Source organism: Oncorhynchus kisutch, unplaced genomic scaffold, assembly GCF_002021735.2.
Source record: "Oncorhynchus kisutch isolate 150728-3 unplaced genomic scaffold, Okis_V2 Okis05a-Okis16b_hom, whole genome shotgun sequence".
In the NCBI taxonomy this organism is placed as follows: domain Eukaryota; kingdom Metazoa; phylum Chordata; class Actinopteri; order Salmoniformes; family Salmonidae; genus Oncorhynchus; species Oncorhynchus kisutch.
In genome coordinates, this window is record NW_022261982.1 from 3,903,821 (window position 1) to 3,930,562 (window position 26,742).

The 26,742-nt window shown below is 50.8% G+C and overlaps 1 protein-coding gene across 1 annotated transcript in view; it reads left to right on the forward strand.

Annotated features, from left to right (window-relative positions):
• LOC109876264 (DNA annealing helicase and endonuclease ZRANB3) overlaps nucleotides 1–26,742 on the forward strand; it is an 84,868-nt gene that overhangs the window by 50,077 nt on the left and 8,049 nt on the right. Inside the window, exons 16-20 of the mRNA XM_031813254.1 lie at nucleotides 1,983–2,101; nucleotides 2,935–3,036; nucleotides 18,658–18,800; nucleotides 19,944–20,096; nucleotides 26,511–26,681. Coding sequence (XP_031669114.1) covers nucleotides 1,983–2,101; nucleotides 2,935–3,036; nucleotides 18,658–18,800; nucleotides 19,944–20,096; nucleotides 26,511–26,681 — 688 coding nt within the window. The remainder of the gene's footprint in view (nucleotides 1–1,982; nucleotides 2,102–2,934; nucleotides 3,037–18,657; nucleotides 18,801–19,943; nucleotides 20,097–26,510; nucleotides 26,682–26,742) is intronic.

Consider the following 26,742-nt stretch of genomic DNA (forward strand, 5'->3'; position numbering starts at 1 on the left):
CTGTCGTCCACCTAGATACAGTGCCTTGCGAAAGTATTCGGCCCCCTTGAACTTTGCGACCTTTTGCCACATTTCAGGCTTCAAACATAAAGATATAAAACTGTATTTTTTTGTGAAGAATCAACAACAAGTGGGACACAATCATGAAGTGGAACGACATTTATTGGATATTTCAAACTTTTTTAACAAATCAAAAACTGAAAAATTGGGCGTGCAAAATTATTCAGCCCCCTTAAGTTAATACTTTGTAGCGCCACCTTTTGCTGCGATTACAGCTGTAAGTCGCTTGGGGTATGTCTCTATCAGTTTTGCATATCGAGAGACTGACATTTTTTCCTATTCCTCCTTGCAAAACAGCTCGAGCTCAGTGAGGTTGGATGGAGAGCATTTGTGAACAGCAGTTTTCAGTTCTTTCCACAGATTCTCAATTGGATTCAGGTCTGGACTTTGACTTGGCCATTCTAACCATTCTTTTGGATCATTGTCTTGTTGGAAGACAAATCTCCGTCCCAGTCTCAGGTCTTTTGCAGACTCCATCAGGTTTTCTTCCAGGATGGTCCTGTATTTGGCTCCATCCATCTTCCCATCAATTTTAACCATCTTCCCTGTCCCTGCTGAAGAAAAGCAGGCCCAAACCATGATGCTGCCACCACCATGTTTGACAGTGGGGATGGTGTGTTAAGGGTGATGAGCTGTGTTGCTTTTACGCCAAACATAACGTTTTGCATTGTTGCCAAAAAGTTCAATTTTGGTTTAATCTGACCAGAGCACCTTCTTCCACATGTTTGGTGTGTCTCCCAGGTGGCTTGTGGCAAACTTTAAACTTGCCACTCTTCCATAAAGGCCAGATTTGTGCAATATACGACTGATTGTTGTCCTATGGACAGAGTCTCCCACCTCAGCTGTAGATCTCTGCAGTTCATCCAGAGTGATCATGGGCCTCTTGGCTGCATCTCTGATCAGTCTTCTCCTTGTATGAGCTGAAAGTTTAGAGGGACGGCCAGGTCTTGGTAGATTTGCAGTGGTCTGATACTCCTTCCATTTCAATATTATCGCTTGCACAGTGCTCCTTGGGATGTTTAAAGCTTGGGAAATCTTTTTGTATCCAAATCCGGCTTTAAACTTCTTCACAACAGTATCTCGGACCTGCCTGGTGTGTTCCTTGTTCTTCATGATGCTCTCTGCGCTTTTAACGGACCTCTGAGACTATCACAGTGCAGGTGCATTTATACGGAGACTTGATTACACACAGGTGGATTGTATTTATCATCATTAGTCATTTAGGTCAACATTGGATCATTCAGAGATCCTCACTGAACTTCTGGAGAGAGTTTGCTGCACTGAAAGTAAAGGGGCTGAATAATTTTGCACGCCCAATTTTTCAGTTTTTGATTTGTTATAAAAGTAGTTCCACTTCATGATTGTGTCCCACTTGTTGTTGATTCTTCACAAAAAAATACAGTTTTATATCTTTATGTTTGAAGCCTGAAATGTGGCAAAAGGTCGCAAAGTTCAAGGGGGCCGGATACTTTCGCAAGGCACTGTAGATATCCTGTCTGTTCTAACTAAAGCTGCTGTCGTCCACCTAGATAGATATCCTGTCTGTTCTAACTAAAGCTGCTGTCGTCACCTAGATAGATATCCTGTCTGTTCTAACTAAAGCTGCTGTCGTCACCTAGATAGATATCCTGTCTGTTCTAACTAAAGCTGCTGTCGTCCACCTAGATAGATATCCTGTCTGTTCTAACTAAAGCTGCTGTCGTCACCTAGATAGATATCCTGTCCTAACTAAAGCTGCTGTCGTCCACCTAGATAGATATCCTGTCTGTTCTAACTAAAGCTGCTGTGTACTGTGACTGTCCCTCCTAGATGTAATATGGAGTCTGATTTCCACCAATTGACCTTTTCTTGCAGGCATTGTGATCATTAGGGAGCCTCACCCCTAGACCGTAGTGACCTTTCTCCTCTCTCCCTCCCTGCAGCCCAGACAGACAGTGTATTTAGTCCTGCTGATGGTGATGCTACGGCCAGTCTCCCCCTGTACCCCAACATGAAGTTCTGCGCCAGCAAGAACACTGAGCGTATCTACCTTTACTCCCAGGTACATGACGATGCTGCTACTCTGTACTCAACACTCCTCCTTCCTCTTCCCCTCTTGCCTCCTCGTCCCCTCTCGCCTCCTCTTCTGCCTCTCGCCTCCATCTTCCCCTCTCTCCTCCTTCCCCTCTCCTCCTCCTCTTACTTCTCCTCTTCCTCCTCCCTCCTCCTCCTTCCCCTCTCCTCTTCCCCTCTCTCCTACTCCTCTTCCCCTCTCTCCTCTTCCTCCTTCCCCTCTCTCCTCTTCCTCCTCCCTCCTCCTCCTTCTCCTCTTCCTCCTCCTCCTTCCCCTCTCTCCTCTTCCTCCTCCCTCCTCCTCCTCCCCCTCTCTCCTCTTCCTCCTCCCTCCTCCTCCTCCTCTTCCTCCTCCCTCCTCCTCCTTCCCCTCTCCTCTCTCCTACTCCTCTTCCCCTATCTCCTCTTCCTCCTCCCTCCTCCTCCTTCTCCTCTTCCTCCTCTCTCCTACTCCTTCATTTCCCCTCTTTAATACCTGTAGTCCAATATGTCTTTGATATGAGTGACCAATTGAAATGGAAATGGAAAATTTTCTGTGACAGACCTCTTATGTACCATCAAAGGATAAGCATCTATCTACCTTCTTCAACATAATAATACCCTTTTAAGGCATAAATCAGACGTGGTTTACCCTTTTAAATCATGTCGGATTTGATTCATCCTAGGCCACTCACATTATTCAGAAATGGATTTAATCAACTGCTGAATGAAAATGGGATCAGATTTATCAATCTGGGTGAAATGTAAAGTATAACGTATGAGGACTTGGCTAACAGCTGAAGTGTGTGAATGTGTCTTATCCTCTGTCTCTCCCTTCATCAGGAGGACAGTCCACTGCACTGGAATTTCATTCCTCTGGACATTAAACTGGACAGCTGGGAGGACCTGCCTGAAGCCTTCAGACGCAGAGAGAACAGGACACAGGTCGGTTTGTTTGACCCGCAAGTAGACATCACTGTAGTCTAGTCACAGGAGGTCACCTAGAGGTAGACATCACTGTAGTCACTACAGGGAAGCTGTCACCTAGAGGTAGACGTCACTGTAGTCACTACAGGGAAGCTGTCACCTAGAGGTAGACGTCAATGTAGTCACTACAGGGAAGCTGTCACCTAGAGGTAGACGTCACTGTAGTCACTACAGGGAAGCTGTCGCCTAGAGGTAGACGTCACTGTAGTCACTACAGGGAAGCTGTCACCTAGAGGTAGACGTCACTGTAGTCACTACAGGGAAGCTGTCACCTAGAGGTAGACGTCACTACAGGGAAGCTGTCGCCTAGAGGTAGACGTCACTACAGGGAAGCTGTCACCTAGAGGTAGACGTCACTGTAGTCACTACAGGGAAGCTGTCGCCTAGAGGTAGACGTCACTGTAGTCACTACAGGGAAGCTGTCGCCTAGAGGTAGACGTCACTGTAGTCACTACAGAGAAGCTGTCGCCTAGAGGTAGACGTCACTGTAGTCACTACAGAGAAGCTGTCGCCTAGAGGTAGACGTCACTGTAGTCACTACAGGGAAGCTGTCGCCTAGAGGTAGACGTCACTGTAGTCACTACAGGGAAGCTGTCGCCTAGAGGTAGACGTCACTGTAGTCACTACAGGGAAGCTGTCGCCTAGAGGTAGACGTCACTGTAGTCACTACAGGGAAGCTGTCGCCTAGAGGTAGACGTCACTACAGGGAAGCTGTCGCCTAGAGGTAGACGTCACTGTAGTCACTACAGGGAAGCTGTCGCCTAGAGGTAGACGTCACTGTAGTCACTACAGGGAAGCTGTCGCCTAGAGGTAGACGTCACTGTAGTCACTACAGGGAAGCTGTCGCCTAGAGGTAGACGTCACTGTAGTCACTACAGGGAAGCTGTCGCCTAGAGGTAGACGTCACTGTAGTCACTACAGGGAAGCTGTCGCCTAGAGGTAGACGTCACTGTAGTCACTACAGGGAAGCTGTCGCCTAGAGGTAGACGTCACTGTAGTCACTACAGAGAAGCTGTCGCCTAGAGGTAGACGTCACTGTAGTCACTACAGAGAAGCTGTCGCCTAGAGGTAGACGTCACTGTAGTCACTACAGGGATGCTGTCGCCTAGAGGTAGACGTCACTGTAGTCACTACAGGGAAGCTGTCGCCTAGAGGTAGACGTCACTGTAGTCACTACAGGGAAGCTGTCGCCTAGAGGTAGACGTCACTGTAGTCACTACAGGGAAGCTGTCGCCTAGAGGTAGACGTCACTACAGGGAAGCTGTCGCCTAGAGGTAGACGTCACTGTAGTCACTACAGGGAAGCTGTCGCCTAGAGGTAGACGTCACTGTAGTCACTACAGGGAAGCTGTCGCCTAGAGGTAGACGTCACTGTAGTCACTACAGGGAAGCTGTCACCTAGAGGTAGACGTCACTGTCGTCACTACAGGGAAGCTGTCACCTAGAGTTAGACGTCACTGTAGTCACTACAGAGAAGCTGTCGCCTAGAGGTAGACGTCACTACAGGGAAGCTGTCGCCTAGAGGTAGACGTCACTACAGGGAAGCTGTCGCCTAGAGGTAGACGTCACTGTAGTCACTACAGGGAAGCTGTCGCCTAGAGGTAGACGTCACTGTAGTCACTACAGGGAAGCTGTCACCTAGAGGTAGACGTCACTGTCGTCACTACAGGGAAGCTGTCACCTAGAGTTAGACGTCACTGTAGTCACTACAGAGAAGCTGTCGCCTAGAGGTAGACGTCACTACAGGGAAGCTGTCGCCTAGAGGTAGACGTCACTACAGGGAAGCTGTCGCCTAGAGGTAGACGTCACTGTAGTCACTACAGGGAAGCTGTCGCCTAGAGGTAGACGTCACTGTAGTCACTACAGGGAAGCTGTCGCCTAGAGGTAGACGTCACTGTAGTCACTACAGGGAAGCTGTCGCCTAGAGGTAGACGTCACTGTAGTCACTACAGGGAAGCTGTCGCCTAGAGGTAGACGTCACTGTAGTCACTACAGGGAAGCTGTCGCCTAGAGGTAGACGTCACTGTAGTCACTACAGGGAAGCTGTCGCCTAGAGGTAGACGTCACTGTAGTCACTACAGGGAAGCTGTCGCCTAGAGGTAGACGTCACTGTAGTCACTACAGGGAAGCTGTCGCCTAGAGGTAGACGTCACTGTAGTCACTACAGGGAAGCTGTCGCCTAGAGGTAGACGTCACTGTAGTCACTACAGGGAAGCTGTCGCCTAGAGGTAGACGTCACTGTAGTCACTACAGGGAAGCTGTCGCCTAGAGGTAGACGTCACTGTAGTCACTACAGGGAAGCTGTCGCCTAGAGGTAGACGTCACTGTAGTCACTACAGGGAAGCTGTCGCCTAGAGGTAGACGTCACTGTAGTCACTACAGGGAAGCTGTCGCCTAGAGGTAGACGTCACTACAGGGAAGCTGTCGCCTAGAGGTAGACGTCACTACAGGGAAGCTGTCGCCTAGAGGTAGACGTCACTACAGGGAAGCTGTCGCCTAGAGGAGCGTCACACGGGAAGCTGTGCCTAAGGTAGACGCACTACAGGGAAGCTGTCGCCTAGAGGTAGACGTCACTACAGGGAAGCTGTCGCCTAGAGGTAGACGTCACTACAGGGAAGCTGTCGCCTAGAGGTAGACGTCACTACAGGGAAGCTGTCGCCTAGAGGTAGACGTCACTACAGGGAAGCTGTCGCCTAGAGGTAGACGTCACTAAGGGAAGCTGTCGCCTAGAGGTAGACGTCACTACAGGGAAGCTGTCGCCTAGAGGTAGACGTCACTGTAGTCACTACAGGGAAGCTGTCGCCTAGAGGTAGACGTCACTGTAGTCACTACAGGGAAGCTGTCGCCTAGAGGTAGACGTCACTGTAGTCACTACAGGGAAGCTGTCGCCTAGAGGTAGACGTCACTGTAGTCACTACAGGGAAGCTGTCGCCTAGAGGTAGACGTCACTGTAGTCACTACAGGGAAGCTGTCGCCTAGAGGTAGACGTCACTGTAGTCACTACAGGGAAGCTGTCGCCTAGAGGTAGACGTCACTGTAGTCACTACAGGGAAGCTGTCGCCTAGAGGTAGACGTCACTGTAGTCACTACAGGGAAGCTGTCGCCTAGAGGTAGACGTCACTGTAGTCACTACAGGGAAGCTGTCGCCTAGAGGTAGACGTCACTGTAGTCACTACAGGGAAGCTGTCGCCTAGAGGTAGACGTCACTGTAGTCACTACAGGGAAGCTGTCGCCTAGAGGTAGACGTCACTGTAGTCACTACAGGGAAGCTGTCGCCTAGAGGTAGACGTCACTGTAGTCACTACAGGGAAGCTGTCGCCTAGAGGTAGACGTCACTGTAGTCACTACAGGGAAGCTGTCGCCTAGAGGTAGACGTCACTGTTGTCACTACAGGGAAGCTGTCGCCTAGAGGTAGACGTCACTGTTGTCACTACAGGGAAGCTGTCGCCTAGAGGTAGACGTCACTGTAGTCACTACAGGGAAGCTGTCGCCTAGAGGTAGACGTCACTACAGGGAAGCTGTCGCCTAGAGGTAGACGTCACTACAGGGAAGCTGTCGCCTAGAGGTAGACGTCACTACAGGGAAGCTGTCGCCTAGAGGTAGACGTCACTACAGGGAAGCTGTCGCCTAGAGGTAGACGTCACTACAGGGAATCTGTCCCCTAGAGGTAGACGTCACTACAGGGAAGCTGTCGCCTAGAGGTAGACGTCACTACAGGGAAGCTGTCGCCTAGAGGTAGACGTCACTACAGGGGAAGCTGTCGCCTAGAGGTAGACGTCACTACAGGGAAGCTGTCGCCTAGAGGTAGACGTCACTACAGGGAAGCTGTCGCCTAGAGGTAGACGTCACTACAGGGAAGCTGTCGCCTAGAGGTAGACGTCACTACAGGGAAGCTGTCGCCTAGAGGTAGACGTCACTGTAGTCACTACAGGGAAGCTGTCGCCTAGAGGTAGACGTCACTGTAGTCACTACAGGGAAGCTGTCGCCTAGAGGTAGACGTCACTGTAGTCACTACAGGGAAGCTGTCGCCTAGAGGTAGACGTCACTGTAGTCACTACAGGGAAGCTGTCGCCTAGAGGTAGACGTCACTGTAGTCACTACAGGGAAGCTGTCGCCTAGAGGTAGACGTCACTGTAGTCACTACAGGGAAGCTGTCGCCTAGAGGTAGACGTCACTGTAGTCACTACAGGGAAGCTGTCGCCTAGAGGTAGACGTCACTGTAGTCACTACAGGGAAGCTGTCGCCTAGAGGTAGACGTCACTACAGGGAAGCTGTCGCCTAGAGGTAGACGTCACTGTAGTCACTACAGGGAAGCTGTCGCCTAGAGGTAGACGTCACTGTAGTCACTACAGGGAAGCTGTCGCCTAGAGGTAGACGTCACTACAGGGAAGCTGTCGCCTAGAGGTAGACGTCACTGTAGTCACTACAGGGAAGCTGTCGCCTAGAGGTAGACGTCACTGTAGTCACTACAGGGAAGCTGTCGCCTAGAGGTAGACGTCACTACAGGGAAGCTGTCGCCTAGAGGTAGACGTCACTGTAGTCACTACAGGGAAGCTGTCGCCTAGAGGTAGACGTCACTGTAGTCACTACAGGGAAGCTGTCGCCTAGAGGTAGACGTCACTACAGGGAAGCTGTCGCCTAGAGGTAGACGTCACTACAGGGAAGCTGTCGCCTAGAGGTAGACGTCACTGTAGTCACTACAGGGAAGCTGTCGCCTAGAGGTAGACGTCACTGTAGTCACTACAGGGAAGCTGTCGCCTAGAGGTAGACGTCACTGTAGTCACTACAGAGAAGCTGTCGCCTAGAGGTAGACGTCACTACAGGGAAGCTGTCGCCTAGAGGTAGACGTCACTACAGGGAAGCTGTCGCCTAGAGGTAGACGTCACTACAGGGAAGCTGTCGCCTAGAGGTAGACGTCACTGTAGTCACTACAGGGAAGCTGTCGCCTAGAGGTAGACGTCACTGTAGTCACTACAGGGAAGCTGTCGCCTAGAGGTAGACGTCACTGTAGTCACTACAGGGAAGCTGTCGCCTAGAGGTAGACGTCACTGTAGTCACTACAGGGAAGCTGTCGCCTAGAGGTAGACGTCACTGTAGTCACTACAGGGAAGCTGTCGCCTAGAGGTAGACGTCACTGTAGTCACTACAGGGAAGCTGTCGCCTAGAGGTAGACGTCACTGTAGTCACTACAGGGAAGCTGTCGCCTAGAGGTAGACGTCACTGTAGTCACTACAGGGAAGCTGTCGCCTAGAGGTAGACGTCACTGTAGTCACTACAGGGAAGCTGTCGCCTAGAGGTAGACGTCACTGTAGTCACTACAGGGAAGCTCTCGCCTAGAGGTAGACGTCACTGTAGTCACTACAGGGAAGCTGTCGCCTAGAGGTAGACGTCACTGTAGTCACTACAGGGAAGCTGTCGCCTAGAGGTAGACGTCACTGTAGTCACTACAGGGAAGCTGTCGCCTAGAGGTAGACGTCACTGTAGTCACTACAGGGAAGCTGTCGCCTAGAGGTAGACGTCACTGTAGTCACTACAGGGAAGCTGTCGCCTAGAGGTAGACGTCACTGTAGTCACTACAGGGAAGCTGTCGCCTAGAGGTAGACGTCACTGTAGTCACTACAGGGAAGCTGTCGCCTAGAGGTAGACGTCACTGTAGTCACTACAGGGAAGCTGTCGCCTAGAGGTAGACGTCACTGTAGTCACTACAGGGAAGCTGTCGCCTAGAGGTAGACGTCACTGTAGTCACTACAGGGAAGCTCTCGCCTAGAGGTAGACGTCACTGTAGTCACTACAGGGAAGCTGTCGCCTAGAGGTAGACGTCACTGTAGTCACTACAGGGAAGCTGTCGCCTAGAGGTAGACGTCACTGTAGTCACTACAGGGAAGCTGTCGCCTAGAGGTAGACGTCACTGTAGTCACTACAGGGAAGCTGTCGCCTAGAGGTAGACGTCACTGTAGTCACTACAGGGAAGCTGTCGCCTAGAGGTAGACGTCACTGTAGTCACTACAGGGAAGCTGTCGCCTAGAGGTAGACGTCACTGTAGTCACTACAGGGAAGCTGTCGCCTAGAGGTAGACGTCACTGTAGTCACTACAGGGAAGCTGTCGCCTAGAGGTAGACGTCACTGTAGTCACTACAGGGAAGCTGTCGCCTAGAGGTAGACGTCACTGTAGTCACTACAGGGAAGCTGTCGCCTAGAGGTAGACGTCACTGTAGTCACTACAGGGAAGCTGTCGCCTAGAGGTAGACGTCACTGTAGTCACTACAGGGAAGCTGTCGCCTAGAGGTAGACGTCACTGTAGTCACTACAGGGAAGCTGTCGCCTAGAGGTAGACGTCACTGTAGTCACTACAGGGAAGCTGTCGCCTAGAGGTAGACGTCACTGTTGTCACTACAGGGAAGCTGTCGCCTAGAGGTAGACGTCACTGTAGTCACTACAGGGAAGCTGTCGCCTAGAGGTAGACGTCACTGTAGTCACTACAGGGAAGCTGTCGCCTAGAGGTAGACGTCACTTACAGGGGGCCTAGGTAGCTGTCGCCTAGAGGTAGACGTCACTACAGGGAAGCTGTCGCCTAGAGGTAGACGTCACTACAGGGAAGCTGTCGCCTAGAGGTAGACGTCACTACAGGGAAGCTGTCGCCTAGAGGTAGACGTCACTACAGGGAAGCTGTCGCCTAGAGGTAGACGTCACTACAGGGAAGCTGTCGCCTAGAGGTAGACGTCACTACAGGGAAGCTGTCGCCTAGAGGTAGACGTCACTACAGGGAAGCTGTCGCCTAGAGGTAGACGTCACTACAGGGAAGCTGTCGCCTAGAGGTAGACGTCACTACAGGGAAGCTGTCGCCTAGAGGTAGACGTCACTACAGGGAAGCTGTCGCCTAGAGGTAGACGTCACTACAGGGAAGCTGTCGCCTAGAGGTAGACGTCACTACAGGAAGCTGTCGCCTAGAGGTAGACGTCACTACAGGGAAGCTGTCGCCTAGAGGTAGACGTCACTACAGGGAAGCTGTCGCCTAGAGGTAGACGTCACTACAGGGAAGCTGTCGCCTAGAGGTAGACGTCACTACAGGGAAGCTGTCGCCTAGAGGTAGACGTCACTACAGGGAAGCTGTCGCCTAGAGGTAGACGTCACTACAGGGAAGCTGTCGCCTAGAGGTAGACGTCACTACAGGGAAGCTGTCGCCTAGAGGTAGACGTCACTGTAGTCACTTACAGGGAAGCTGTCGCCTAGAGGTAGACGTCACTGTAGTCACTACAGGGAAGCTGTCGCCTAGAGGTAGACGTCACTGTAGTCACTACAGGGAAGCTGTCGCCTAGAGGTAGACGTCACTGTAGTCACTACAGGGAAGCTGTCGCCTAGAGGTAGACGTCACTGTAGTCACTACAGGGAAGCTGTCGCCTAGAGGTAGACGTCACTGTAGTCACTACAGGGAAGCTGTCGCCTAGAGGTAGACGTCACTGTAGTCACTACAGGGAAGCTGTCGCCTAGAGGTAGACGTCACTGTAGTCACTACAGGGAAGCTGTCGCCTAGAGGTAGACGTCACTGTAGTCACTACAGGGAAGCTGTCGCCTAGAGGTAGACGTCACTGTAGTCACTACAGGGAAGCTGTCGCCTAGAGGTAGACGTCACTGTAGTCACTACAGGGAAGCTGTCGCCTAGAGGTAGACGTCACTGTAGTCACTACAGGGAAGCTGTCGCCTAGAGGTAGACGTCACTGTAGTCACTACAGGGAAGCTGTCGCCTAGAGGTAGACGTCACTGTAGTCACTACAGGGAAGCTGTCGCCTAGAGGTAGACGTCACTGTAGTCACTACAGGGAAGCTCTCGCCTAGAGGTAGACGTCACTGTAGTCACTACAGGGAAGCTGTCGCCTAGAGGTAGACGTCACTGTAGTCACTACAGGGAAGCTGTCGCCTAGAGGTAGACGTCACTGTAGTCACTACAGGGAAGCTGTCGCCTAGAGGTAGACGTCACTGTAGTCACTACAGGGAAGCTGTCGCCTAGAGGTAGACGTCACTGTAGTCACTACAGGGAAGCTGTCGCCTAGAGGTAGACGTCACTGTAGTCACTACAGGGAAGCTGTCGCCTAGAGGTAGACGTCACTGTAGTCACTACAGGGAAGCTGTCGCCTAGAGGTAGACGTCACTGTAGTCACTACAGGGAAGCTGTCGCCTAGAGGTAGACGTCACTGTAGTCACTACAGGGAAGCTGTCGCCTAGAGGTAGACGTCACTGTAGTCACTACAGGGAAGCTCTCGCCTAGAGGTAGACGTCACTGTAGTCACTACAGGGAAGCTGTCGCCTAGAGGTAGACGTCACTGTAGTCACTACAGGGAAGCTGTCGCCTAGAGGTAGACGTCACTGTAGTCACTACAGGGAAGCTGTCGCCTAGAGGTAGACGTCACTGTAGTCACTACAGGGAAGCTGTCGCCTAGAGGTAGACGTCACTGTAGTCACTACAGGGAAGCTGTCGCCTAGAGGTAGACGTCACTGTAGTCACTACAGGGAAGCTGTCGCCTAGAGGTAGACGTCACTGTAGTCACTACAGGGAAGCTGTCGCCTAGAGGTAGACGTCACTGTAGTCACTACAGGGAAGCTGTCGCCTAGAGGTAGACGTCACTGTAGTCACTACAGGGAAGCTGTCGCCTAGAGGTAGACGTCACTGTAGTCACTACAGGGAAGCTGTCGCCTAGAGGTAGACGTCACTGTAGTCACTACAGGGAAGCTGTCGCCTAGAGGTAGACGTCACTGTTGTCACTACAGGGAAGCTGTCGCCTAGAGGTAGACGTCACTGTAGTCACTACAGGGAAGCTGTCGCCTAGAGGTAGACGTCACTGTAGTCACTACAGGGAAGCTGTCGCCTAGAGGTAGACGTCACTACAGGGAAGCTGTCGCCTAGAGGTAGACGTCACTACAGGGAAGCTGTCGCCTAGAGGTAGACGTCACTACAGGGAAGCTGTCGCCTAGAGGTAGACGTCACTACAGGGAAGCTGTCGCCTAGAGGTAGACGTCACTACAGGGAAGCTGTCGCCTAGAGGTAGACGTCACTGTAGTCACTACAGGGAAGCTGTCGCCTAGAGGTAGACGTCACTGTAGTCACTACAGGGAAGCTGTCGCCTAGAGGTAGACGTCACTGTTGTCACTACAGGGAAGCTGTCGCCTAGAGGTAGACGTCACTGTAGTCACTACAGGGAAGCTGTCGCCTAGAGGTAGACGTCACTGTAGTCACTACAGGGAAGCTGTCGCCTAGAGGTAGACGTCACTACAGGGAAGCTGTCGCCTAGAGGTAGACGTCACTACAGGGAAGCTGTCGCCTAGAGGTAGACGTCACTACAGGGAAGCTGTCGCCTAGAGGTAGACGTCACTACAGGGAAGCTGTCGCCTAGAGGTAGACGTCACTACAGGGAAGCTGTCGCCTAGAGGTAGACGTCACTACAGGGAAGCTGTCGCCTAGAGGTAGACGTCACTACAGGGAAGCTGTCGCCTAGAGGTAGACGTCACTACAGGGAAGCTGTCGCCTAGAGGTAGACGTCACTACAGGGAAGCTGTCGCCTAGAGGTAGACGTCACTACAGGGAAGCTGTCGCCTAGAGGTAGACGTCACTACAGGGAAGCTGTCGCCTAGAGGTAGACGTCACTACAGGGAAGCTGTCGCCTAGAGGTAGACGTCACTACAGGGAAGCTGTCGCCTAGAGGTAGACGTCACTGTCGCCTAGAGGTAGACGTCACTGTAGTCACTACAGGGAAGCTGTCGCCTAGAGGTAGACGTCACTGTAGTCACTACAGGGAAGCTGTCGCCTAGAGGTAGACGTCACTGTAGTCACTACAGGGAAGCTGTCGCCTAGAGGTAGACGTCACTGTAGTCACTACAGGGAAGCTGTCGCCTAGAGGTAGACGTCACTGTTGTCACTACAGGGAAGCTGTCGCCTAGAGGTAGACGTCACTGTAGTCACTACAGGGAAGCTCTCGCCTAGAGGTAGACGTCACTGTAGTCACTACAGGGAAGCTGTCGCCTAGAGGTAGACGTCACTGTAGTCACTACAGGGAAGCTGTCGCCTAGAGGTAGACGTCACTGTAGTCACTACAGGGAAGCTGTCGCCTAGAGGTAGACGTCACTGTAGTCACTACAGGGAAGCTGTCGCCTAGAGGTAGACGTCACTGTAGTCACTACAGGGAAGCTGTCGCCTAGAGGTAGACGTCACTGTAGTCACTACAGGGAAGCTGTCGCCTAGAGGTAGACGTCACTGTAGTCACTACAGGGAAGCTGTCGCCTAGAGGTAGACGTCACTGTAGTCACTACAGGGAAGCTGTCGCCTAGAGGTAGACGTCACTGTAGTCACTACAGGGAAGCTGTCGCCTAGAGGTAGACGTCACTGTAGTCACTACAGGGAAGCTGTCGCCTAGAGGTAGACGTCACTGTAGTCACTACAGGGAAGCTGTCGCCTAGAGGTAGACGTCACTGTAGTCACTACAGGGAAGCTGTCGCCTAGAGGTAGACGTCACTGTAGTCACTACAGGGAAGCTGTCGCCTAGAGGTAGACGTCACTGTTGTCACTACAGGGAAGCTGTCGCCTAGAGGTAGACGTCACTGTAGTCACTACAGGGAAGCTGTCGCCTAGAGGTAGACGTCACTGTAGTCACTACAGGGAAGCTGTCGCCTAGAGGTAGACGTCACTACAGGGAAGCTGTCGCCTAGAGGTAGACGTCACTACAGGGAAGCTGTCGCCTAGAGGTAGACGTCACTACAGGGAAGCTGTCGCCTAGAGGTAGACGTCACTACAGGGAAGCTGTCGCCTAGAGGTAGACGTCACTACAGGGAAGCTGTCGCCTAGAGGTAGACGTCACTACAGGGAAGCTGTCGCCTAGAGGTAGACGTCACTACAGGGAAGCTGTCGCCTAGAGGTAGACGTCACTACAGGGAAGCTGTCGCCTAGAGGTAGACGTCACTACAGGGAAGCTGTCGCCTAGAGGTAGACGTCACTACAGGGAAGCTGTCGCCTAGAGGTAGACGTCACTACAGGGAAGCTGTCGCCTAGAGGTAGACGTCACTACAGGGAAGCTGTCGCCTAGAGGTAGACGTCACTGTCGCCTAGAGGTAGACGTCACTGTAGTCACTACAGGGAAGCTGTCGCCTAGAGGTAGACGTCACTACAGGGAAGCTGTCGCCTAGAGGTAGACGTCACTGTAGTCACTACAGGGAAGCTGTCGCCTAGAGGTAGACGTCACTGTAGTCACTACAGGGAAGCTGTCGCCTAGAGGTAGACGTCACTACAGGGAAGCTGTCGCCTAGAGGTAGACGTCACTGTAGTCACTACAGGGAAGCTGTCGCCTAGAGGTAGACGTCACTGTAGTCACTACAGGGAAGCTGTCGCCTAGAGGTAGACGTCACTACAGGGAAGCTGTCGCCTAGAGGTAGACGTCACTACAGGGAAGCTGTCGCCTAGAGGTAGACGTCACTGTAGTCACTACAGGGAAGCTGTCGCCTAGAGGTAGACGTCACTGTAGTCACTACAGGGAAGCTGTCGCCTAGAGGTAGACGTCACTGTAGTCACTACAGAGAAGCTGTCGCCTAGAGGTAGACGTCACTACAGGGAAGCTGTCGCCTAGAGGTAGACGTCACTACAGGGAAGCTGTCGCCTAGAGGTAGACGTCACTACAGGGAAGCTGTCGCCTAGAGGTAGACGTCACTGTAGTCACTACAGGGAAGCTGTCGCCTAGAGGTAGACGTCACTGTAGTCACTACAGGGAAGCTGTCGCCTAGAGGTAGACGTCACTGTAGTCACTACAGGGAAGCTGTCGCCTAGAGGTAGACGTCACTGTAGTCACTACAGGGAAGCTGTCGCCTAGAGGTAGACGTCACTGTAGTCACTACAGGGAAGCTGTCGCCTAGAGGTAGACGTCACTGTAGTCACTACAGGGAAGCTGTCGCCTAGAGGTAGACGTCACTGTAGTCACTACAGGGAAGCTGTCGCCTAGAGGTAGACGTCACTGTAGTCACTACAGGGAAGCTCTCGCCTAGAGGTAGACGTCACTGTAGTCACTACAGGGAAGCTCTCGCCTAGAGGTAGACGTCACTGTAGTCACTACAGGGAAGCTGTCGCCTAGAGGTAGACGTCACTGTAGTCACTACAGGGAAGCTGTCGCCTAGAGGTAGACGTCACTGTAGTCACTACAGGGAAGCTGTCGCCTAGAGGTAGACGTCACTGTAGTCACTACAGGGAAGCTGTCGCCTAGAGGTAGACGTCACTGTAGTCACTACAGGGAAGCTGTCGCCTAGAGGTAGACGTCACTGTAGTCACTACAGGGAAGCTGTCGCCTAGAGGTAGACGTCACTGTAGTCACTACAGGGAAGCTGTCGCCTAGAGGTAGACGTCACTGTAGTCACTACAGGGAAGCTGTCGCCTAGAGGTAGACGTCACTGTAGTCACTACAGGGAAGCTGTCGCCTAGAGGTAGACGTCACTGTAGTCACTACAGGGAAGCTGTCGCCTAGAGGTAGACGTCACTGTAGTCACTACAGGGAAGCTCTCGCCTAGAGGTAGACGTCACTGTAGTCACTACAGGGAAGCTCTCGCCTAGAGGTAGACGTCACTGTAGTCACTACAGGGAAGCTGTCGCCTAGAGGTAGACGTCACTGTAGTCACTACAGGGAAGCTGTCGCCTAGAGGTAGACGTCACTGTAGTCACTACAGGGAAGCTGTCGCCTAGAGGTAGACGTCACTGTAGTCACTACAGGGAAGCTGTCGCCTAGAGGTAGACGTCACTGTAGTCACTACAGGGAAGCTGTCGCCTAGAGGTAGACGTCACTGTAGTCACTACAGGGAAGCTGTCGCCTAGAGGTAGACGTCACTGTAGTCACTACAGGGAAGCTGTCGCCTAGAGGTAGACGTCACTGTAGTCACTACAGGGAAGCTGTCGCCTAGAGGTAGACGTCACTGTAGTCACTACAGGGAAGCTGTCGCCTAGAGGTAGACGTCACTGTAGTCACTACAGAGAAGCTGTCGCCTAGAGGTAGACGTCACTACAGGGAAGCTGTCGCCTAGAGGTAGACGTCACTACAGGGAAGCTGTCGCCTAGAGGTAGACGTCACTACAGGGAAGCTGTCGCCTAGAGGTAGACGTCACTGTAGTCACTACAGGGAAGCTGTCGCCTAGAGGTAGACGTCACTGTAGTCACTACAGGGAAGCTGTCGCCTAGAGGTAGACGTCACTGTAGTCACTACAGGGAAGCTGTCGCCTAGAGGTAGACGTCACTGTAGTCACTACAGGGAAGCTGTCGCCTAGAGGTAGACGTCACTGTAGTCACTACAGGGAAGCTGTCGCCTAGAGGTAGACGTCACTGTAGTCACTACAGGGAAGCTGTCGCCTAGAGGTAGACGTCACTGTAGTCACTACAGGGAAGCTGTCGCCTAGAGGTAGACGTCACTGTAGTCACTACAGGGAAGCTGTCGCCTAGAGGTAGACGTCACTGTAGTCACTACAGGGAAGCTGTCGCCTAGAGGTAGACGTCACTGTAGTCACTACAGGGAAGCTGTCGCCTAGAGGTAGACGTCACTGTAGTCACTACAGGGAAGCTGTCGCCTAGAGGTAGACGTCACTGTAGTCACTACAGGGAAGCTGTCGCCTAGAGGTAGACGTCACTGTAGTCACTACAGGGAAGCTGTCGCCTAGAGGTAGACGTCACTGTAGTCACTACAGGGAAGCTGTCGCCTAGAGGTAGACGTCACTGTAGTCACTACAGGGAAGCTGTCGCCTAGAGGTAGACGTCACTGTAGTCACTACAGGGAAGCTGTCGCCTAGAGGTAGACGTCACTGTAGTCACTACAGGGAAGCTCTCGCCTAGAGGTAGACGTCACTGTAGTCACTACAGGGAAGCTTCGCCTAGAGGTAGACGTCACTGTAGTCACTACAGGGAAGCTGTCGCCTAGAGGTAGACGTCACTGTAGTCACTACAGGGAAGCTGTCGCCTAGAGGTAGACGTCACTGTAGTCACTACAGGGAAGCTGTCGCCTAGAGGTAGACGTCACTGTAGTCACTACAGGGAAGCTGTCGCCTAGAGGTAGACGTCACTGTAGTCACTACAGGGAAGCTGTCGCCTAGAGGTAGACGTCACTGTAGTCACTACAGGGAAGCTGTCGCCTAGAGGTAGACGTCACTGTAGTCACTACAGGGAAGCTGTCGCCTAGAGGTAGACGTCACTGTAGTCACTACAGGGAAGCTGTCGCCTAGAGGTAGACGTCACTGTAGTCACTACAGGGAAGCTGTCGCCTAGAGGTAGACGTCACTGTAGTCACTACAGGGAAGCTGTCGCCTAGAGGTAGACGTCACTGTAGTCACTACAGGGAAGCTGTCGCCTAGAGGTAGACGTCACTGTAGTCACTACAGGGAAGCTGTCGCCTAGAGGTAGACGTCACTGTAGTCACTACAGGGAAGCTGTCGCCTAGAGGTAGACGTCACTGTAGTCACTACAGGGAAGCTGTCGCCTAGAGGTAGACGTCACTGTAGTCACTACAGGGAAGCTGTCGCCTAGAGGTAGACGTCACTGTAGTCACTACAGGGAAGCTGTCGCCTAGAGGTAGACGTCACTGTAGTCACTACAGGGAAGCTGTCGCCTAGAGGTAGACGTCACTGTAGTCACTACAGGGAAGCTGTCGCCTAGAGGTAGACGTCACTGTAGTCACTACAGGGAAGCTGTCGCCTAGAGGTAGACGTCACTGTAGTCACTACAGGGAAGCTGTCGCCTAGAGGTAGACGTCACTGTAGTCACTACAGGGAAGCTGTCGCCTAGAGGTAGACGTCACTGTAGTCACTACAGGGAAGCTGTCGCCTAGAGGTAGACGTCACTGTAGTCACTACAGGGAAGCTGTCGCCTAGAGGTAGACGTCACTGTAGTCACTACAGGGAAGCTGTCGCCTAGAGGTAGACGTCACTGTAGTCACTACAGGGAAGCTGTCGCCTAGAGGTAGACGTCACTGTAGTCACTACAGGGAAGCTGTCGCCTAGAGGTAGACGTCACTGTAGTCACTACAGGGAAGCTGTCGCCTAGAGGTAGACGTCACTGTAGTCACTACAGGGAAGCTGTCGCCTAGAGGTAGACGTCACTGTAGTCACTACAGGGAAGCTGTCGCCTAGAGGTAGACGTCACTGTAGTCACTACAGGGAAGCTGTCGCCTAGAGGTAGACGTCACTGTAGTCACTACAGGGAAGCTGTCGCCTAGAGGTAGACGTCACTGTAGTCACTACAGGGAAGCTGTCGCCTAGAGGTAGACGTCACTGTAGTCACTACAGGGAAGCTGTCGCCTAGAGGTAGACGTCACTGTAGTCACTACAGGGAAGCTGTCGCCTAGAGGTAGGCATTTTAAAGGCACAGTCATTTAAAGGCACTGTTCAATGGTCATTTCATTTAATGTGGCTGCCGTTTGGCTGTAAAATGAATTACAGATTGTGTCTTTTTTGACTGCTTCAAAGTGACTCTCTCTGTGTGGGTCAGGCACTGAGGTTTAAAGTGGAGTTGATGTGACTATCTGTGTGGGTAAGGCACTGAGGTTTAAAGTGGTGTTGATGTGACTGTCTGTGTGGGTCAGATATTGAGGTTTGTTCAGCAGTGGAGCACTCTGACAGCCATGAAGCAGAGACTGATCCGCCGCAGTGGTCTCCTGTTCTGCAGCCCAGTCCTGGTCCTGGACCAACTGACCAGCACCCAGCGCAAACACAGCAGCACCAAGAGGTAGGTGGTGGGGGGAGGGGGGTTGAACCTGTCCTATGTCTCCATCCTGCTGTGTTGGTGCCCAGACGGCATCAGTTAATCACAGATTCATCCTGGTTCATGTGGGGGTGGGTGTCTCAAGAGCCAATCACAGTGGACGTAGGAGGAAAGCATTTGACAGAATGTGGGATTTATTCGCTAATCAAGGTTTGCCCCATTGACTGCGCATCAAGCTGATTTCCAGAGATGATATGTTGGTTAAAGACTTCAAGCTGAGAAAGTATGGTAGAAACGAAGTCCAACTGCGAACCCTGGTTCCTACAGAGGTAGAGATTCACACTGTAACTGAGCTAATACAATACAGGAGTAAGGATATGGATGGGAAGGTGATTATCTTATAGTAAGGAGGTGGATGGGAAGGTGATTATCTTGTAGTGAGGAGGTGGATGGGAAGGTGATTATCTTGTAGTGAGGAGATGGATGGGAAGGTGATTATCTTGTAGTAAGAAGATGGATGGGAAGGTGATTATCCTGAGGTTAGTTAGACTCTGCTGTAGTGCTGTGCTGGGTTGTCCTGAAGGATCAGGGCCGTCTTCACGAAGGGACTCAGAGTAGGAGTGCTGCTGATATAGGATCAGTTTAGCCTTTTGGACACACACACACACACACACACACACACACACACACACACACACACACACACACACACACACACACACACACACACACCCCTCCGCCCAACACCTCTCAGTACTACTGTCAGCTGGACCTGGCTTTCATGTCCTTTCATCCAGCCTCTCTACACTGGGCTGTTTGAAGCCCAACAGTCCCCTCACCCCTTCTTTCTTTCATGCAAATCTGCCCCTTCCTCTCTTCTTCCTCCTCCTCCTCCTTTCTTCAAGATTCCTCCTCTTTGATGTGTCCCCTTCCTCTCCTCATCCAACTATCTGACCTTACTCTTCCTCCTCCTTCCTCCCCCCAGGTAACTTTCTCCTCCCTCCCTGCCTGCCTGCCTCCCTCCATCCTAACCAAACTCCCACTCTCCTCCCCCATCCATCCGTTCTGGTATCTAACCATACTCTTCCTCCCTCCATCCAGGTACCTAACCATACTCTTCCTCCCTCCATCCAGGTATCTAACCATACTCTTCCTCCCTCCATCAAGGTATCTAACCAAAGAAGATGTGTCCCAGGCCTCTCTCAGTAAGGCCCAGTGTGATGGAGGAACTGTCCGCATGGTCAACAAGGAGATCTTCTTCACCAAGAGGAGAACTGCCTCTATGTCCCGACCCAACACCTCTGCCTCCGTCCCAGAGAAGTAGGTCTCCAGTCTCCTAGAGAGTCATAGCAACACTAGTTCACAGTGCCAGACTTTCCCCTCCACATTGAAATGATATTACATTGAAAGACCACGGTATGTCCTGTCTGTACAATTGTTGTTCAGTACCCAAGGAACTAATTGTTGTTCAGTACCCAAGGAACTAATTGTTGTTCAGTACCCAAGGAACTAATTGTTGTTCAGTACCCAAGGAACTAATTGTTGTTCAGTACCCAAGGAACTAATTGTTGTTCAGTACCCAAGGAACTAATTGTTGTTCAGTACCCAAGGAACTAATTGTTGTTCAGTACCCAAGGAACTAATGGTTGTTCAGTACCCAAGGAACTAAATGTTGTTCAGTACCCAAGGAACTAAATGTTGTTCAGTACCCAAGGAACTAAATGTGTCCTCACTTGACGTTTAGAAGGTTGAAGTAAGTCTGTCTTTTCGTGGGTTTCGCCAGTGAGGCTCAATGAACACTTGTCTATGTCCTGGCCTGTACAAGACCAGTGAGTGTTTACCACAGAGGAACCAGGCTATAATCCACTGTTTTAGAGGCTATGGGACCAGTGAGTGTTTACCACAGAGCGACCAGGCTATAATCCACTGTTTTAGAGGCTATGGGACCAGTGAGTGTTTACCACAGAGAACCAGGCTATAATCCACTGTTTTAGAGGCTATGGGACCAGTGAGTGTTTACCACAGAGGAACCAGGCTATAATCCACTGTTTTAGAGGCTATGGGACCAGTGAGTGTTTACCACAGAGGAACCAGGCTATAATCCACTGTTTTAGAGGCAATTGACTGAAGGCTTGTTGGATAGATGGAGCACATCGCTATGGCAACCACCACAGGGACTGGCTCTTTCTCTCTCACCCAGCGAGTCTTGCTGATTGGTTCGAGGATCATCGGGGGCGCTCCAGAGAGCCGTGTCCCATCTGTTCCCTAACGTGCGGACAGGCAAGTACCCTGGTGGAGCGCTGTAAGAAACACATCCACACTGTGGCAGTGGTCCAGGCTCACCTTCCTCTCCCTCTGCTTCTCCAGCCAGGAGGAGGACTCACACAGACAACAACCATATGTCCCAGCTCCCCAAAGCCATGCTTAGATGTTCCTATTGAATGAATGCCTTGTAACTGTATAGTAATACAGTAGCTTCCACACACTGGTTGAATCAACGTTGTTTCAAATCTAAGTTTATTTGTCACGTGCGTCGACTACAACAGGTGTAGAGTAGACACCTTACAGTGAAATGCTTACATACAGGCTCTAACCAATAGTGCAAAAAAGGTATTCGGTGAACAATAGGTAAGATAAGAAATAACCAACAGTAAAAAAGACAGTGAAAATAACAGTAGTGAGGCTCTATACAGTAGCTAGGCTCTATACAGTAGTGAGGCTCTATACAGTAGTGAGGCTCTATACAGTAGCTAGACTCTATACAGTAGTGAGGCTCTATACAGTAGTGAGGCTCTATACAGTAGCTAGACTCTATACAGTAGTGAGGCTCTATACAGTAGCTAGACTCTATACAGTAGTGAGGCTCTATACAGTAGAGGCTCTATACAGTAGTGAGGCTCTATACAGTAGCTAGACTCTATACAGTAGTGAGGCTCTATACAGTAGCTAGACTCTATACAGTAGTGAGGCTCTATACAGTAGCTAGACTCTATACAGTAGCTAGACTCTATACAGTAGCTAGACTATACAGTAGTGAGGCTCTATACAGTAGAGGCTCTATACAGTAGTGAGGCTCTATACAGTAGTGAGGCTCTATACAGTAGTGAGGCTCTATACAGTAGTGAGGCTCTATACAGTAGCTAGACCCTATACAGTAGCTAGGCTCTATACAGTAGTGAGGCTCTATACAGTAGTGAGGCTCTATACAGTAGCTAGACTATACAGTAGCTAGACTCTATACAGTAGCTAGGCTCTATACAGTAGCTAGGCTCTATACAGTAGCTAGGCTCTATACAGTAGCTAGACTCTATACAGTAGCTAGACTCTATACAGTAGCTAGACTCTATACAGTAGCTAGACTCTATACAGTAGTGAGGCTCTATACAGTAGTGAGACTCTATACAGTAGCGAGGCTCTATACAGTAGTGAGACTCTATACAGTAGTGAGGCTCTATACAGTAGCTAGACTCTATACAGTAGCTAGGCTCTATACAGTAGCTAGGCTCTATACAGTAGCTAGACTCTATACAGTAGCTAGACTCTATACAGTAGTGAGGCTCTATACAGTAGCTAGACTCTATACAGTAGTGAGGCTCTATACAGTAGCTAGACTCTATACAGTAGCTAGACTCTATACAGTAGTGAGGCTCTATACAGTAGCGAGGCTCTATACAGTAGCTAGACTCTATACAGTAGCTAGACTCTATACAGTAGTGATGCTCTATACAGTAGCTAGACTCTATACAGTAGTGAGGCTCTATACAGTAGTGAGGCTCTATACAGTAGCTAGACTCTATACAGTAGCTAGGCTCTATACAGTAGCTAGACTCTATACAGTAGCTAGACTCTATACAGTAGCTAGACTCTATACAGTAGCTAGGCTCTATACAGTAGCGAGGCTCTATACAGTAGTGAGGCTCTATACAGTAGCGAGGCTCTATACAGTAGAGAGGCTCTATACAGTAGCGAGGCTCTATACAGTAGCTAGACTCTATACAGTAGTGAGGCTCTATACAGTAGTGAGGCTCTATACAGTAGTGAGACTCTATACAGTAGTGAGACTCTATACAGTAGTGAGGCTCTATACAGTAGTGAGACTCTATACAGTAGTGAGGCTCTATACAGTAGCTAGACTCTATACAGTAGCTAGACTCTATACAGTAGTGAGGCTCTATACAGTAGCTAGGCTCTATACAGTAGCTAGACTCTATACAGTAGCTAGACTCTATACAGTAGCTAGACTCTATACAGTAGTGAGGCTCTATACAGTAGCTAGACTCTATACAGTAGCTAGGCTCTATACAGTAGTGAGGCTCTATACAGTAGTGAGGCTCTATACAGTAGCTAGACTCTATACAGTAGCTAGACTCTATACAGTAGTGAGGCTCTATACAGTAGCTAGACTCTATACAGTAGCTAGGCTCTATACAGTAGCTAGGCTCTATACAGTAGCTAGGCTCTATACAGTAGCGAGGCTCTATACAGTAGCTAGACTCTATACAGTAGCTAGACTCTATACAGTAGTGAGGCTCTATACAGTAGTGAGGCTCTATACAGTAGTGAGGCTCTATACAGTAGTGAGGCTCTATACAGTAGTGAGGCTCTATACAGTAGTGAGGCTCTATACAGTAGTGAGGCTCTATACAGTAGCTAGACTCTATACAGTAGCTAGACTCTATACAGTAGCTAGACTCTATACAGTAGTGAGGCTCTATACAGTAGCTAGACTCTATACAGTAGTGAGGCTCTATACAGTAGCGAGGCTCTATACAGTAGCGAGCCTCTATACAGTAGCGAGCCTCTATACAGTAGCGAGCCTCTATACAGGCACCAGTTCGTTAGTTAGGATGTCAGGACAGCGATCACTCACCTCAGATTAGATGTTTTCTTCAACCAGCAGGACGCACAGGACATCCTCCAAACACCCGACAAGGCCAACATCCCAGTTATTTGCAAGAGGAAGAGACGCAGGTACAGAGGACACAAAGCGGGATGCCTCGTAAGGATCCGCAGAAGGCAACTGGGAAAGCTGCCGTTACCGTCAATATTACTCGCCAATGTGCAATCATTGGACAATAAACTAGACGAGGTACGATCACGAAAATCCTACCAACGGGACATCATACTCTGTAATATCTTATGTTTCACGGAATCATGGCTGAATGATGACATGGATATTCAGCTAGCGGGATATAAGCTGCACCGGCAGGATAGAACAGCACACTCCGGTAAGACGAGGGGGGGGCGGTCTGTGAATATTTGTAAACAACAGCTGGTGCACGAAATCTAAGGAAGTCTAGATTTTGCTCGCCTGAAGTAGAGAATCTTGTGATAAAATGCAGACCACACTACTTGCCTAGAGTTTTCAGCTATACTTTTTGTGGCTGTTTATTTACCACCACAGACAGATGCTGGCACTAAGACCGCACTCAGTCAGCTGTATAAGGAAATAAGCAAAAAGGAAACCACTCACCCAGAGGCGGCGCTCCTAGTGGCCAGAGACTTTAATGCAGGGAAACTTAAATCAGTTCTACCTCATTTCTACCAGCATATTAAATATGCAATACCTTGCCAGCAGCATACCACCCTGCATACCACTGCTGGCTTTCTTCTGAAGCTAAGCAGGGTTGGTCCTGGATGGGAGACCAGATGCTGCTGGAAGTGGTGTTGGAGGGCCAGTAGGAGGCACACTTTCCTCTGGTCTAAAAAATATCCCAATGCCCCAGGGCAGTGATTGGTACTGCCCTGTGTAGGGTGCCATCTTTCGGATGGGATGTTAAACGGGTGTCCTGACTCATTAAAGATCCCATGGCACTTATCGTAAGAGTAGGGGTGTTAACCCCGGTGTCCTGGCTAAATTCCCAATCTGGCCATCAAACCATCACGGTCACCTAATAATCCCCAGTTTACAATTGGCTATCGGTCTATAAAAAAGTGGTCAGGTGAAGCAGATGCTAAACTACAGGACTGTTTTGCTATCACAGACTGGAACATGTTCCAGAATTCTTCCGATGGCATTGAGGAGTACACCAAATCAGTCACTGGCTTCATCAATAAGTATATCGAGGACGTCGTCCCCACAGTGACTGTACGTACATACCCCAACCAGAAGCCATGGATTACAGGCAACATTCCCACTGAGCTAAAGGGTAGAGCTGCCGCTTTCAAGGTGCGGAACTCTAACCCGGAAGCTTATAAGAAATCCTGCTATACCCTCCGATGAACCATCAAACAGGCAACGCGTCAATACAGGGCTAAGATTGAATCGTACTACACCGGCTCCGACGCTCGTCGGATGTGGCAGGGCTTGCAAACTATTACAGACTACAAATCGAAACACAGCCACGTCACAGTCACTTCTATGCTAGCTTTGAGGCAAGCAACACTGAGGCATGCATGAGAGCATCAGCTGTTCCAGACGACTGTGTGATCACGCTCTCCGTAGCTGACGTGAGTAAGATATTTTAAACAGGTCATTATTCACAAGGCTGCGGGGCCAGACGGTTTACCAGGACATGTGCTCCGGGCATGTGCTGACCAACTGGCAGGTGTCTTCACTGACATTTTCAACATGTCCCTGATTGAGTCTGTAATACCAACATGTTTCAAGCAGACCACCATAGTCCCTGTGCCCAAGAACATTTGTTCTGCCTAAATGACTACAGACCCGTAGCACTCACGTCTGTAGCCATGAAGTGCTTTGAAAGACTGGTAATGGCTCACATCAACACCATTATCCCAGAAACGCTAGACCCACTCCAATTTGCATACCGCCCAAACAGATCCACAGATGATGCAATCTCTATTGCACTCCACACTGCCCTTTCCCACCTGGACAAAAATAACACCTACGTGAGAATGCTGTTCATTGACTACAGCTCAGCGTTCAACACCATAGTACCCTCAAAGTTCATCACTAAGCTAAGGATCCTGGGACTAAACACCTCCCTCTGCCACTGAATCCTGGACTTCCTGACGGGCCGTCCCTAGGTGGTGAGGGTAGGTAACAACACATCTGCCACGCTGATCCTCAACACTGGAGCCCCTCAGGGGTGGGTGCTCAGTCCCCTGCTGTACTCCCTGTTCACCCACGACTGCATGGCCACGCACGACTCCAACACCATCATTAAGTTTGCAGATGACACAACAGTGGTAGGTCTGATCACCGACAACGACGAGACAGCCTATAGGGAAGAGGTCAGAGACCTAGCCGGGTGGTGCCAGAATAACAACCTATCCCTTAACGTAACCAAGACTATGGAGATGATTGTGGACTACAGGAAAAGGAGGACCGAGCACGCCCCCATTCTCATCGACAGGGCTTTAGTGGAGCAGGTTGAGAGCTTCAAGTTCCTTGGTGTCCACATCACCAACAAACTAACATGGTCCAAACACACCAAGACAGTCGTGAAGAGGGCACGACAAATCCTAATCCCCCTCAGGAAACTAAAAAGATTTGGCATGGGTCCTGAGATCCTCGAAAGGTTCTACAGCTGCAACTTCGAGAGCATCCTGACTGGTTGCATCACTGCCTGGTACGGCAACTGCTTGGCGTCTGACCGCAAGGCAGACGGAATCGTCATGTCGTTGAAATTACGTTGAACCAACGTGGAATAGACGTTGAATTGATGTCTGTGCCCAGTGGATTAATACTATTTATTCACTTGTTGGGCAGATGACTGACAATCCTCCCTCCCTCTCTGTGTCTCTGTCTCTTTCCATCTCTCCCCCCAGACCATCCGAGGTGCACCCAGAGCCTCCTGTTGGTGCTCCTGAGGGCCCGTCAGAGGCTGAAGCTGGGTACCTGCAGGTGCTGGACAGTGAGGGTCGACCCTTGTGTCTGTCCTGCCACAAGGCCTGTGGGTCCACCGGAGGAGCCTGGGACACCTGCTTCTGTAGCCAGACGTAAGTAGCAGTATCATCAAAGTAAAGCCAAGTTCACCCATCAGTGGTGTTGTATACCCTG